The sequence below is a fragment of the Taudactylus pleione genome, unplaced genomic scaffold (assembly GCF_031769625.1).
Source record: "Taudactylus pleione unplaced genomic scaffold, aTauple2 ptg000217l, whole genome shotgun sequence".
In the NCBI taxonomy this organism is placed as follows: Eukaryota; Metazoa; Chordata; class Amphibia; order Anura; family Myobatrachidae; genus Taudactylus; species Taudactylus pleione.
In genome coordinates this window covers 2,433,284-2,449,197 of record NW_028284619.1, presented here as the reverse complement: position 1 = coordinate 2,449,197, position 15,914 = coordinate 2,433,284, and the positions used below count along the sequence as shown (strand labels likewise).

Below are 15,914 nucleotides of genomic sequence, written 5' to 3'. Positions count from 1 at the left end.
AAGTTCAGACAGTTACACGCAATTGATCCATACACAATTTAGGCGCAAAAGGAAATAATACAGACCCAAGTACAGTATACATACGCAGCGCTTCCGGACACGGAGATAGGCATCAGCAAGAGACCCCTAGTCATACAGCATTCAGCACAAAGACTAAAAACTAGTGTTCGGGCACACATATTTATACCCCCCCAGAATAAACAGGACAATAGGGAAGTTTGTTGCTGATGTCATTAGTTCCCAGGGGAGAAGCATCTGTTACAGCACATTTAACAGGCTGGTTCAAATAGACTCTCCCTGCCTCTAACAGCTGGGGGTCTTCCTCTTCACTCCCCCTGCAGCATCCTAACAGTTGTTCCTAAAATATACATTTGTTGCTTGTAGGCTCTGCGATCCATAACTTGAGTTTGCATGATGCGACCTCCCCACCGATAACACCGGAATACTGTAAAAAGAATACGCATCAGGACAAAACCAAACACGACTCACTTAGCATGTATAATACCTTAGTTATCAAATACCTTTATTTCTCAGCATTTAAACTAACTGAACCTACTTAAATCATACACTTTAAAGCTTATTGAACCTTATATGTGAATATGTAATGTGTGGGTATTCAGGGTTTGATATAAGGACGCTAGTTAACTTGGGACAGATGCGTGTGCATAAAGCTAATAATACAGCGGTTTCATACAAAGTCCTATGCATTCGCTAATATGCGACTAGTTAACAGCGCAATTGTGAGTATTAATGTGTGTATGAGAAATGATGAAAGATGCAATCGCATGTTGCTAATAGTAATATCGCCACATGTACTAAAGGGTGAGTTTATCTAAAATGGCGCTTAGGCGGCCATTCGCAAAATGGCATCTTGCGATCTCATTTCCAAAATGGAGTCTTGCGGCCATTCGCAAGATGGCGTCGCTGCGATTAAGTTTTAAACTGAACTTGTCTCAGCCAATTATTCAGCTTCGACACCCCCTATATTTGAAAAAGAAAAAACTGTTCTCTTTAGTCATGGCCAAGGTATCTTGTTATATATGGGTTTATTTTACAATGTTCCCTCTTTAATGATTTGTTCACTTAACTTACAATGTAACATTTTTTATGATATAAGTTGCTCATTATTGTAATACTATATTTTACTGCAGCAGTTAGAGATTATTTAATGTCCCTAAAAGGCCAAATTAACTAAAACATGACTATGGGGCAGTGGTTCCCAAACTTTCTCAGTTCGAGGCACCCTTAAGGACTCCCATAATTTTTTCAAGGCACTCCTAAGTCAAAATAATTATAGAACAGTCCCGCTTTTAAAGTAGTTGGGTCAAAAAACATTATAACTATTTAAAACAAAAGAGAATACTGTGTTATTTTTACTAACTTCCTCCCATTGCCCCCTCCATGTCTCTCCCTTTGCCCCCTCCATGTCTCTCCCTTTGCCCCTTCCATGTGTCTCCAGTTTCCCTTTGAAGCCCCCTCCAAGTGTCTCCTTTTGCAGCCCCCCTCCCATCTCCTTTTGCAGCCTCCCCATCTCCTTTTGCAGACCCCCTCCCACCCCTTTAGTTCCCTATACGGCCCTCACCCTGTAGATCACTGTGGCACTCAGCACTATGTGCTCCCCCTAGGCTCCACTCACCAACCCAACCTGCCCCCACCCCACTGTAGTTCCCTATGAGGCCCCCTCCCTATAGAACACTGTGGCACTCAGCACTATGTGTGTGCCCCCCTCCCCCCCGTCTCCGCTCACCAACCCGACCAGCTCCATTCAGTGGCGTAACTTCATCCCAGGTGCCCAGAGGTAAGATAAATGTTGGTGCCCCCCCACCCCCCAAATTAAAATTTACCACCCCCAGCACCTATGCCAGCCCCAGCTGCCGCTGCTCCCCTATGCAGTTCCTTTTATACAGTGCCACTAGTAGTGGTCCCCCTATGCAGTGCCCTCAGTAGAGGTCCTCCTATGCAGTGCCCGCCTATGTAGTGCCCCCCAGTAAAGGTCCCTCTATGCAGTGCCTCCAGTAGTGGTCCCCCTATGTAGTTCCCCCAGTAGTAAGCCCCAGTTGTAGTGCCCTTGTAGTGCCCCCAGTAGTAATGCCCCTTGAAGTGCCCCCAGTAGTAAGGCCCCTGTAGTGCCCCCAATAGTATAGTGTAAGTATAGTAAGGCCCCTGTAGTGGCCCCATATGATGCCTCCCAGTAGTAAGGCCCCTGTAGTGGCCCCATATGATGCCTCCCAGTTATAAGCCCCCTGTAATTCCCCCATTAATAAGTCCCATCAGTAGTAAGCCCCCTGTAATGGCCCCCAGTAGTAAGCCCCCTGTAATGCCCCCTGCACACATATGCAAAAAAACCCAATACTTACCCCAAACCCTGCTCCAGTGCCAGTGCTGCTGTCCGTCCCCGGCGTCCGCTCCTCGGAACTATGGGCGTCACTGCCAAAGTGCACTACAGGATCCGGAAGCCGGAGCTCAGGAGTGGTAACACACGCAGTGGGCGCCCGGTAAATGGAGGGTGCAGGGAGTGCGCTGCACCCTCCGTAGTTACGCCACTGGAAGTGGAGCGCCGATCAGTGGCGCTCCTTCTCCTTGCAGCTCCTCCTTAGCAGTGCCCGGAATGGCTGGGTGACAATGGAGCCAGGTGCTCCCTTCAGGGCTGGCGCCTGGCGGCAAATTACTCCATTGTCTCCGGGAGTTCCGCCACTGGCTCCACTATAGTTCCCCATGCATCCCACTCCCTAGAGTATAGCTATTTCCATTTCAGCCACCCCTCCCCATTACTTACCTTTAGCAGCGATCACCAGCGCAGTTCAGCTCCGAGTCTTCAGATCAGCCAGGACCCCATTCAGTAACAGGCAGCCTCTCTGCCTCTTGCTTACTACTGGCAGCTCCTGCACACTCCCGCATTCTGCAGTTCCCCCACTCTGCTCACCTCACCGATCCTCTTGCACCATGAACAAAAAAACAAACAAATAAACAGAAAGGCTTGTTAGGGCACCAGCCGCAGCACCCCAATGTCAACCCTGAGCCACCCCGGGGAGCCACGGCACACAGATTGGCAACCGCTGCTATGGGGTCTATTTACAAAGCCTTGGAGAGAGATAAAGTGGATGGAGATAAAGTACCAACCTATCAGCTCCTAACTGTCACTTTATAGGCTGTATTGGAAAAATGACAGTTAGGAGCTGATTGGCTTGTACTTTATCTCTGTCCACTTTATCTCTCTCCAAGGCTTAGTACAGAGACCCCTAAATAAGTAAAGTACAAGAGATGTTCAACAAACGTAATACAAAACAGAGTTTAAAACGTTGGGGTGTAAAGAAACCAAGCAGACAACAGATAGGGGGTAAAAGGGAAGGGGAGAATAAGGAATGAAATACATGGCAGGATATAAGCAGGATATAAGCATTGCAGATCTAAAAAGACTGTATATGATATGAATATCAGGGAATATCAGCAGGGAGCTCTAGGCTCATATGAAGGAATATTATCAATTAAGAACAATGAGTACATGGAGAAGAGTGTATAACATATGTAGTTTTCTTAGCAGTCTGATTCCTTAAATCCCAACCATCCCAAACAGGTTACACAATATTCTGTGAATTTGTCTGCACTGGACAGAGGCCCTCATTCAGAGCCGTACGCTCTGAGCAGAGCGCACGCTCTGAATGAGGGCCGGGCTCCATTTTCATGGAGTGTCCTCCTGGACGCTCGTATAGCTGTGGGTCACCACCCACAGGCTATACGAGCGTGCTTTGTGATGGCCGCGATGGTCGAGACCATCGCGACCATCAAAATTGCGAGCCGGAGCCTGCGGTTGAGGTTTTCAACCGCAAGCTCCGGAGTGATTTTGGCTCTATCAGAGCCAAAATCACTCCCACTGACATCACTAGTGATGTCAGTGGGCCGGCTTCTGACGGGAGGCGTTCCCGTGGGAACGCCCCCGTCAGGGAGGCACGCCCCCGGCACGCCCACCAAAGGGGGCGTGCTGTCAATCAACATTGACAGCACGCCCCCTTTGATCGGACACAACGAGCGAAGGACTTTCCTTCGCTCGTCGCATCTGGCGCATGCGCACGACGGAGCTCCCTCCATCGTGCGCATGCTCAGTCCATAACATCGACCCACTTGCGAGCGGACAGCCGCTCGCGAGTGGGTCTGAATCAGGCCCAGAATGCGGTCTTCCATAGACATATAATAATCAATCTGAGAGTACCACTCCTTGGGGGGTAAATTTGATAAAAATTGTGTTGGGAGATTGCAATCACAGGAGTATTTTGTCATTTTTCCAAAAACGGGGGGTATATTCTGCATCTTGAGAGGTGATCATTGCCGATTTTGAAGTTAAACTGCACCCGAAAATGCAACTAGAAATGAATACACCATCGTATGAACACGACAGTACTTTCCTTAGACAGAAACACAACACGGGAATTTACCAAAAATCGTGATTAGAATCACGGGTGTAATAAAATCAAACACGGTGTAAAAATAGAACTTACAAATAGACCCCCCTCCTGAGCAGCATGTCTAGTAGAACATACACAGATCAGTGTGATCCGTGTATGTTTCTGCCTTTTGTTGTTAAATAAATGGCTAATTTTTTTAAAAAAAAATTGATGTGGGACCCACCCACCCAAAGCATAACCAGTACCTGACCCAGCCCTGTTTCTAAAAACCAGCACTGGGCATCCAGAGCCAGTCCTGGTTTTAAAAATAGGGAAAACCGGAATCAAATCTAGCTGGGGTGTAATGCCACAGCCAGAGGACCCTTTCACCAGGTCTCCCCGGCCAAAGCATTAACACCCCAAGCTTGTCAGCACAAGTCGGGGATCTCAGGAGAGGTGGGACCCCCCCCTCTCCTGAGCACCCCAGGCTTATGCTGAAGCCTGGAGCTCTTCCCTGCCCCCCTGGCCAGTGGATGCAGGGGTAATAGTAGGAAAATTAGAATTATACTAAAAATGGAAGCAGGCGGCCGGCACCCGTACCCCCACTGTAAAAAGAAAAGTAAATAAAGACAGTGCACACACACCGTAGAAAGTTTATTATATACCTAACACACTGACTCATACCTTCTGCCAGATGTTCCTGTCCAGTGGCGGCTCCAGGGGTGGGGCTGCAGCGCAGTCCAAAATTCAAATAGGGGAGCTGCAGCAACTGCCTTTTCAAACGATGCCAAAGATAACTGGCCGGGACTCACTGGCAGTTAGTGTGGCTCCCCTATTTGAATCGTGGACAGTGCTGCAGCCCCACCTCTGTTCCTGTCCCCTTCTCCAGTATAATTCCCACAGGTTACCTGTGAAAAAAAAATCTAATACTCACCTACTGTGCCTCCTGGCAGTGGCATAACTTCATCCCAGGTGCCTGGAGGCAAGATAAATATTGGTGCCCCCCCAAATTAAAATGTACCACTCCCCAGCACCTATGCCAGCCCCAGCTGCTGCCCCCCTATGCAGTTCCCCCAGTAGTGGTCCTCCTGTGCAGTGCCATCTGTAGAGGTTCCCCTATGCAGTGCCGCCTATGTAGTGCCCCCCAGTAATGGTCCCCCTATGCAGTACCTCCAGTAGTGGTCCCCCTTTGCAGTGCCCCAGTAATAATGGCCCCTGTAGAAAGCCCCCAGTAATGTCCCCTGTAGTAAGCCCCCAGTAATGCCCCCTGTAGTGAGCCCCCAGTAATGCCCCCTGTAGTGAGCCCCCAATAATGCCCCCTGTAGTGAGCCCCCAATAATGCCCCCTATAGTGAGCCACCAATAATGCCCCCTGTAGTGAGCCCCCCCACGAGCGCACACGCATACAATAAAAAAAAAAACAATACATACCTGAAACCCCGCTCCAGTGCTGCTGCCTTCCGTCCCCGGCGCCCGCTCCTCGGAACAATGGGAGTGACGTCATGATGTCACTCCCATAGTGCATTGCGGGACCCGGAAGAAGAGCTCAGGATTGAGCTCCATTCCTCCGGTTACAGCTGGGGGGAAAGAAGGAGCCAGGTGCCCACTGGTAACACACTCAGCAGGCGCCCAGCAAATAGGGGGTGCGACCGAGACCCAACCTTAGGGTCTCGTTGCAAGCCCCGATGGTCTTGACGTTACGAGAGTTTTTTAGACTAATACATTTTCCCTCATGGTTATCAGAGGATGGGTAATATCCTAATTTCTTCCAGCAAGATGGTACCCCACCTCATTATGGACTCATTGTCAAGGAATATCTTTTTGTGCAGTTTCCCCAAAGGTGGATTGGCCACAAAGATTCCCAGACTTAACTCCATTGGATTTCTTTCTGTGGATTCACCTGAAGGAACATGTTTATACTGTGTAGATACAGGATCGTTATCATCTGCAACAATGAACTGTTGATGCTTGTGCTCAGATTCAGCCAGACATGTTGGTCAAGGGTTAGCAGAAATGGTAAAAGAGAATAGCCTTAACACTGCAACATAGTGGACAGCACTTTCAACATATAATATAAACTTTATGTTAAATCTCGAGTTAATAAAGATACATTAAAAAAGAACCCCAATATTTTTGTTATGAAATTCTGCATCTGTTTGATATGTCACATGAATATCTTCCCAATTAAAAAAATTGAGGTGGATCCAAGATGGCTAACTTCAAGATGGCCACCATACTGGTTACATACTTTAAAAAGTTTACCCCCACTCCCATATCATATGTGTAGACATTGGATTAATATTTCTTTACTCTATTCCCTTTTAAAAGGGTGTTTCCACACCTATGGACCACCCAGTACACACACACACACACACACTTGTTTTTGTGACCTTTTTAGAACCCATGACTGGATCGTCCATCGTGGGACGCCTGCTTCCCATTGCCCAAACAGCTTGACCAGCAACCAGTATAGCTTGCTGACAGAAACCGGACACCATTATGCCTCGCCGGGACCTAGTCAGTTTTTCCTAACCATGTGGGTACTCCCTATGCCTCACCGGGACCTAGTCAGGTATTCCTAACCATGTGGGTACGCCCTTTGCTATGACCACTTAATGGTTTCACCAAAGTAAATAAAAAAGACGCCTTGGTTGGACCAACAGAAATTTTATTCAGACTGTACACTTTCGCTTGATAGCAGTTATTGTGTTTTTTATGTAGTACTTGACCGACAGCCAGTTCCTAGCCTTCAGAGCCTGCTCCTCAGCGCCGAGGCAGGCGTCGCAATCCTTTTTGCCGGGTACCTTGCAGGAGAGGATGAACCGCATCAGGTGTCTCTCAACAGCTGCTACTTCTTTTCTGCTCGACGGTTTGTTTTTAGAACCCATGCAATCACCTATGCAAGAGAGGGAAGAGATCAGTCACCCAAAAAGTCACCACCAGCCCAAGCCACCCAATGGATTTGACGGACACACACACACCTTTAGTAGCCATGGGTGCATGCCTCTCCATCACTTTCGTTGCACTGGCATCTCCCTCCTCCACGTGCACTGCTCCAGCTTCCATCTCTGGCTCATCATCAGACTCATCACTGGCTAGCGGGATTGGTTCTGGAAATACAGAGATAAACAGAGATCTCCGGTCACAGTATCCCCCTTAGACTGTCAGCCCATGGAACAACCAGTTGGGTGAGGACCTATGCTACTTACCATTGGGATCAATGGAGATCTCTTCCAGGCTTTGACCCTTAAAGTCAGCCAATCGACCTTGCTGGAGTGCCACGAAGAGTTTGCTAATTTTGGCCAATTGCAGGGTACCTTCAGGGAGGTGGTAGTACTGGCGGTGCACCCAGATATCGTGCTCTAGGAAATCGGCTAGCTGATCCATCTCCATGTCACTCATGTTCAGCACCCTCGAAAGGGTTGCCACATGTTTCCTAAGCCTGATAGAGGAGAGAGCTTCTGGATGCTTGGCCCCACATGCCCGTGCATAGAGACGAATGCAGTCGGATCCTCTGAGGTAAGTGGGTATGAACAGTGCTAGAGAACCTATCAATATATGCAGATGATACCTAAAAATACATAAGCAATGAATCAATACATTGCATAATCTACTGTATAACTCTATACGGCTTGATTGAAAAAGATCATTTTAATATAATATCCACAGTATAGGAAACATATATTTCATTGTTATTAATAAAAAAGCAATCGATTGAACCAATATAAATGATGAAAAAATATATTGGCAATAATCATAAAAAATAAATAAAAACCGTACATAAAAATTAAAATACACAAGATATTAAATATAATGTCCAAATCAAAAAAAGAAAATGTCCATGAGATAGATAGTATAAATCGATCTTGAAAAATGACTGAATAAAAGAATGTCTTATTCAAATTATTGTTGGATGTTTTAAAAGAGTATAGCAACAGTCACTGACCTACACAGGTGGATCCAGAATAATATCCAGCTGAAATATTTACCAGACTTTGTTAGATGTCCACAGCCTGTAGATGGTGCAGAGCTTCTTGCACTGGCATGCTGACGTGTTGTAAAAAACAGGAGCTGGAAAGTGATAGCGCTGGTCCGGAGTATATAATCCACATAGGAATCCAAGTGCTGTACAATATATAGGGGTGTCAAATGCGTTTCGCTGTGGTAGATCCCACAGCTTCCTCAGTAGCATAATCCCCATGGTTCAGAAGTAGGGCTTTATATACCCATATCCAAATTGAAATGACAATCAGCTGTAGCTGGCAGCAGAAATTAATCAATCAAGCCGTATAGAGAATCTTAAATCTTCCTGTTACCAATGTCATAATGTAAATAGATACACTAAGTTCTCTCATAAATAACATAAAAAGATATAAATATATGATTTAAGACATTGAAAATTACCCGATTTTGACAAGTTTAGGAATCGGCATCTGGTCACATGGTGTCCATAATAAAACACGTGACTCCGTGCAGCCTGTAAAAGCTTCCATTTCATTTCTGCGTCAGCTCGAGGTATTTAGTCACGTGATATAAACATACATCACGTGGTTGGATTACGTCACACTCACTAGCGTCTATTGCTTGGTTACAATGTTGAGACATAATGATTGGTTAAAAAAGGTCTCTGTTAGCCTCCAGCGTCAGATGGTAGTGTCCGTTCACGTGATGTAAATAAACACCACGTGACTTGCTTACATAGCGCTCAATGGGGATTATTTATTTCCATATTGAAACATAGTAATTGCTCAAATAATGTAAGCATATCACACGTGACTATATTCGGAATTACTCAGTATACTTGATTATATGTAGTCCACATTGTATATTATAATCTATCTATTTTGTGGATATCAAGATCCACTCTGTGTAACCATTCGCATATATATAAAGCATATAGATACTGTAACTCATTAATTAATCTAGGATAGTAATTTAAACCATACAAATCAATCTGAAAAAAATGGAACAATCATTATACTAGGAGGTACTGCCTCTACAATAATCCCATAAATAATTCGATAGAGATATCAAATGATACTATCAAAACATATACCGTAGGTCGTCTTGTTTAATTCAATCTTAAATTGGAATAATATCATCCATTGTTCTTAGTTGTAGAATTGATTAAGTTGTTAGGCTCATAATAAGAGCCCATAAATAATTAGAAAATGACTAAATGGATCATGAATGTGGAAACATCAACAGGCCTCTATATCTACTGAGATTCCCAGATAATATAGTATTCAATTGTAAACAAATAATTGTCAGTATACGTGAAAAAACATGCATGTAAGTACCCAAAAATATATATTCTATCCATCCTGGTTCTAGTGAGGAGACAGATGATGGGGACCCAATCTACCTATTCTCATCCACCAGAATTATATGAATGAATTGAGTTCTATGGACTCATTGAGGCCTTCTGGATGTAAGGAATTCAGTTTAAACATCCTGAAGACCTCCTGACGACAGAGGGTTTTGAACCTATCTCCACCTCTTTGAGTCTTTTGTATATATTCAAGTCCTATGATACTAAGTGACTGTGGATCACGAATAGTCTATCCTCACATTATGTGAGAGAACATATGTGTGGTGACTTTATTAATGATGTTCCGGCGGTGCTCCATAAAGCGTCTTTTTAGTGGTCTCGTAGTACGACCCACATAGAGTAATCCACAGCCACATGTAAGTAAATAAATAACATAAGTGGAATCACAATTCATAAAGTTGGTGATTATATATGGATCTCTCATGTCCTTAATCATTAAAGTAGTTGTTTTTTTGTTAGTATAAGAACACATAGTACACCTGGTCTTTCCACATCGGTGGAAACTAGGGGGTCTATAAGGTAACCACTGTTCTGAAATGGCAGTTGTATTGTCAACATTTGTATGTAATTTGAGATGACTGGGCACCAAGATTGATGTCAGAGATTTATTTTTTCGATAAATAACACGTGGTTTAGAGGGTAAAATATTTCTCAGGATATTATCCTGTTGGAGAATACGATAGTTCTTAAAGATTATATCTCTGATTTGTCTATGGCAAGAACTGTATTTGCAAATAAATGCAGTGTTACTATCCATAATCGGGTTAGAATCTTGTACTGGTTTCTTTGTTTTGAGGAGAGTTGATCTAGCTATGTTATGAACTTCTCGTTAAGCTTTTTGGAGAATATATTCAGGATAGCATCTCCTTCTAAAGGAGGAGAGCATATCATTCGCTTGAACACAGAAACTGTCCAAAGATGAACAGTTTCTGCGTAGTCTCATCAACTGCCCTTTAGGGATGTTTGCTTTCCAGGGATAGTGATGAGCATTTATTTGCAAATACAGTTCTTGCCATAGACAAATCAGAGATATAATCTCATCAACTGCCCTTTACGGATGTTTGCTTTCCAGGGATAGTGATTAGCACTTTTGAAGAGTAAATATGATTGAGAGTCTACATTCTTCTTATAGTTAGAAGAATGTATGATACAATCCCTTGCCTCCAAAGTCACATCGAGAAAGTCAATCCGAGTGGTGTTATATTGATATGTGAAAGTAAGATTGAAAGAATTCTGATTAAGTGAGGAAACAAACTGTGAAGCAGAGGATAGATCCCCAACCCAAATAAAAAATAGATTATCTATGTAACGGCCATAGAAGACAAGGTTCGCACTGAACTCGCTACCCCACACCCGGAAGTCCTCGAACTCCCCCATGTATAGGTTCGTGTAGCTCGGCGCAAACCTGGTCCCCATGGCCGTCCCCATGGTTTGAAGATAAAAGTGTCTAAAAACAAAAAATAATTGTGTGTAAGAATGAAATTAATACAATCCAAAATAAATTACCTAAGAAGAATGTGGACACTCAATCATATTTACACTTCAAAAGTGCTTGCACTCTGGTCCTGCCTGGTTTGGTGTTGGCAGGACCTTTTTTCAGCGGGTGTCCAGTGGGCCGGCGCACGGGTCGAGAAACCCGTCCCTCACCTGCGTCCAGCCCCGCGGCTCCTGCTGGTGGGAAGCTCGACATCTCGGGTCTTCTCAACCTACCGCCTCCTCCCCCCTCTCCGGGGCGGGCGAGGAGGCAAGCGGTATACGGATCGGACCTGTGCTTCTGGGAAATCGGTTTGCCCGCTGGCGGGGCTGGCTGTGGGGTGGCCCCGGGTGGCCGGCACAGAGGGGAGGAAGGCCCCGCAGCCATTCCCCCCCATCTGCCGTGGCCTACGTCCCAACGCCACCCCGCCCGCCCAGCCCCTTGGGTCGCGGGGAGGGGCGCGGAGGCCCCCGTCCGTTGGGAGCGTCCGGGGAACGCGGGCGCTGGGCCTACTCCGGGGCGGCCGTCCTGGGTCCCCATCGCCCCTGGCCACGGCTGTCCCCTCCGTGCAACGGAGGCCGCAGTGGGGGTTGCGGGTCCAGGACGGCGGCGCCCCTTCGGCCCACTCCCATCACTCTGCGCCACCTCGACTTTCTGCATCTCTGGGCCCAGCCGTGGGACCGGTTTAGGGGGCGCCTGCAGGGAAAAAACAACGCCGTGGGGCCCTGGTTTCCGGGCGCCCAGCCGCCGCATCTTTCCGGTGTCCAGTGGGCCGGCGCACGGGTCGAGAAACCCGTCCCTCACCTGCGTCCAGCCCTGCGGCTCCTGCTGGTGGGAAGCTCGACATCTCGGGTCTTCTCAACCTACCGCCTCCTCCCCCCTCTCCGGGGCGGGCGAGGAGGCAAGCGGTATACGGATCGGACCTGTGCTTCTGGGAAATCGGTTTGCCCGCTGGCGGGGCTGGCTGTGGGGTGGCCCCGGGTGGCCGGCACAGAGGGGAGGAAGGCCCCACAGCCATTCCCCCCCATCTGCCGTGGCCTACGTCCCAACGCCACCCCGCCCGCCCAGCCCCTTGGGTCGCGGGGAGGGGCGCGGAGGCCCCCGTCCGTTGGGAGCGTCCGGGGAACGCGGGCGCTGGGCCTACTCCGGGGCGGCCGTCCTGGGTCCCCATCGCCCCTGGCCACGGCTGTCCCCTCCGTGCAACGGAGGCCGCAGTGGGGGTTGCGGGTCCAGGACGGCGGCGCCCCTTCGGCCCACTCCCATCACTCTGCGCCACCTCGACTTTCTGCATCTCTGGGCCCAGCCGTGGGACCGGTTTAGGGGGCGCCTGCAGGGAAAAAACAACGCCGTGGGGCCCTGGTTTCCGGGCGCCCAGCCGCCGCATCTTTCCGGTGTCCAGTGGGCCGGCGCACGGGTCGAGAAACCCGTCCCTCACCTGCGTCCAGCCCTGCGGCTCCTGCTGGTGGGAAGCTCGACATCTCGGGTCTTCTCAACCTACCGCCTCCTCCCCCCTCTCCGGGGCGGGCGAGGAGGCAAGCGGTATACGGATCGGACCTGTGCTTCTGGGAAATCGGCTCGCCCGCCGGCGGGGCCGGTGGCAGGGTGGCCCCGGGCCTGTGAGGCCAGCGTGGAGGGGAGGATGGGCCCCACGGCCGTTCCCGCCACTCTGCCCGCCCGGCCCCTTGGGTCTCGGGGAGGGGCGCAGAGGCCCTCGTCCATCAGGAGCACCCGGGTGCTGGGCCTACTCCAGGGCGGCCATCCGGGGTCCCCAGCGGGGGCACACAGCTCTTGCACCAGGGAGGTGGAGTCACTTGCCAGGGTGGGCCATCTTACAAGCATCAGGAGGCAGCTGAGGCACCATGCCGCACGGTCAAGTGGAAGGCTGGATGGATGGAGGAAGCTCAGAGTTAGAGTGATGGCCGGAGCCCGCTGAACCGAAGCGGGTCCGGGCCAGGGGAACAGACAGCATCCACCAACAACCCATTCACTGGGTAACCGGAATTGCAGGCCATCACGGGGGGTGTTTTGTAAGATAGGCAGCGGTTGAAAAGTCGCCTCAGGCCTCCCGACGCCGTTCCCCACCACCAGGGCGAGGCCGGGCCGTCGGCCCCCAGGGGACCCCACTGCCCCATCCCACCGCATCCAGTTCTTTGCCTGACCGGTTTCAACTTAACCAAAAAGGTGCAGAAATGCACAGCGCAGTGACCATCCAACATGGTGCCTGGTAAAAGAGGGGACAGACGCCGCCCACCTCTTCTTCGCCTCACCCGACAACCCGTTTGCTTGGAAACCGGAGATGCAAGCCTTCCCGGGGGGTGTGTTACTAGACAGGCAGCGGTCATTAAGTCGCCTCAAGCCTCCCGACACCGTTCCCCACCACCAGGGTGAGGCCGGGCCATCGGCCCCCAGGGGACCCCGCTGCTCCATCCCACCGCAACCTGTTCTACGCCTGACCGGTTTCAACTTGTCCCGGGGGGGTGAAAGGGTGTAGAATCGTGGAGCGCGTTCATTCGCCCTCCAAACCCAGACACAGGACTCACCCAGGCCCACTTGGTGCGCAACTTCCGACTGGCTCCCTCCGAAAAAGGACTCACTTCTCCTGCCGTTTCCATCACAGCCACCCTCACTCGTCTCCGCGGCACGGTATTGCTCACCCTCCGGCCACGGGGACTGGCCTCAGTCACTCACTCTCTGTCGCTGCGGGGGACGCCCCATCTCTATGCCTTTCTCTCCATGGGCCAGGGCACGGCCCTCTGCATGTGGGCCGCATGCCGTCAGGGCGACGGGCGGTGCACCGGGCCCTTCTCTGGGTCACAGGCTATGCTCGAGCAGTTCTGGGGAAATCGTGTGCTCTGCTGGGGCCCAGGGGTGAGCACCTCACCCGAGAGCAAGGACACCTCCCCATAATCCCCTGGCGGTGTCAGACGCATGAGGGTGGCTGACAGACGGAGCAGACCACAATCGTCTGGAGTCAGACAGAGCCCGTCTGTCCCCCAGAGGGGTTCAGAGCACGAGGCAGACTTCTGGTGGACGGTTTGATGGGGGGAGTGCGCAGAGGCAGTCATCTCCCTCAGCCCCGGACGACGACTGCTCTTGCCGGGTCTTCTCAACCTACCGCCTCCTCCCCCCTCTCCGGGGCGGGAGAGGAGGCAAGCGGTATACGGATCGGACCTGTGCTTCTGGGAAATCGGCTCACCCGCTGGCGGGGCCGGTGGCAGGGTGGCCCTGGGCCTGTGAGGCCAGCATGGAGGGGAGGATGGGCCCCACGGCCGTTCCCCCACCATCCGCCGTGGCCTCCGTCCCGGCGCCACTCTGCCCGCCCGGCCCCTTGGGTCTCGGGGAGGGGCGCAGAGGCCCTCATCCATCAGGAGCACCCGGGTGCTGGGCCTACTCCAGGGCGGCCATCCGGGGTCCCCAGCGGGGGCACACAGCTCTTGCACCAGGGAGGTGGAGGCACTTGCCAGGGTGGGCCATCTTACAAGCATCAGGAGGCAGCTGAGGCACCATGCAGCACGGTCAAGTGGAAGGCTGGATGGATGGAGGAAGCTCAGAGTTAGAGTGATGGCCGGAGCCCGCTGAACCGAAGCGGGTCCGGGCCAGGGGAACAGACAGCATCCACCAACAACCCATTCACTGGGTAACCGGAATTGCAGGCCATCACGGGGGGTGTTTTGTAAGATAGGCAGCGGTTGAAAAGTCGCCTCAGGCCTCCCGACGCCGTTCCCCACCACCAGGGCGAGGCCGGGCCGTCGGCCCCCAGGGGACCCCCACTGCCCCATCCCACCGCATCCAGTTCTTTGCCTGACCGGTTTCAACTTAACCAAAAAGGTGTAGAAATGCACAGCGCAGTGACCATCCAACATGGTGCCTGGTAAAAGAGGGGACAGACGCCGCCCACCTCTTCTTCGCCTCACCCGACAACCCATTTGCTTGGAAACCGGAGATGCAAGCCTTCCCGGGGGGTGTGTTACTAGACAGGCAGCGGTCGTTAAGTCGCCTCAAGCCTCCCGACACCGTTCCCCACCACCAGGGTGAGGCCGGGCCGTCGGCCCCCAGGGGACCCCGCTGCTCCATCCCACCGCAACCTGTTCTACGCCTGACCGGTTTCAACTTGTCCCGGGGGGGTGAAAGGGTGTAGAATCGTGGAGCGCGTTCATTCGCCCTCCAAACCCAGACACAGGACTCACCCAGGCCCACTTGGTGCGCAACTTCCGACTGGCTCCCTCCGAAAAAGGACTCACTTCTCCTGCCGTTTCCATCACAGCCACCCTCACTCCTCTCCGCGGCACGGTATTGCTCACCCTCCGGCCACGGGGACTGGCCTCAGTCACTCACTCTCTGTCGCTGCGGGGGACGCCCCATCTCTATGCCTTTCTCTCCATGGGCCAGGGCACGGCCCTCTGCATGTGGGCCGCATGCCGTCAGGGCGACGGGCGGTGCACCGGGCCCTTCTCTGGGTCACAGGCTATGCTCGAGCAGTTCTGGGGAAATCGTGTGCTCTGCTGGGGCCCAGGGGTGAGCACCTCACCCGAGAGCAAGGACACCTCCCCATAATCCCCTGGCGGTGTCAGACACATGAGGGTGGCTGACAGACGGAGCAGACCACAATCGTCTGGAGTCAGACAGAGCCCGTCTGTCCCCCAGAGGGGTTCAGAGCACGAGGCAGACTTCTGGTGGACGGTTTGATGGGGGGAGTGCGCAGAGGCAGTCATCTCCCTCAGCCCCGGACG

At 51.0% G+C, this 15,914-nt stretch overlaps 1 protein-coding gene across 1 annotated transcript in view; it reads right to left on the bottom strand.

Moving 5' to 3' along the window:
- Positions 1-6,117: 6,117 nt before the first annotated feature.
- The window catches only part of LOC148517411 (uncharacterized), a 138,948-nt gene continuing 129,151 nt past the window's right edge, over positions 6,118-15,914 (bottom strand). Inside the window, exon 4 of the mRNA XM_088478713.1 lies at positions 6,118-6,278. Coding sequence (XP_088334839.1) covers positions 6,118-6,278 — 161 coding nt within the window. The remainder of the gene's footprint in view (positions 6,279-15,914) is intronic.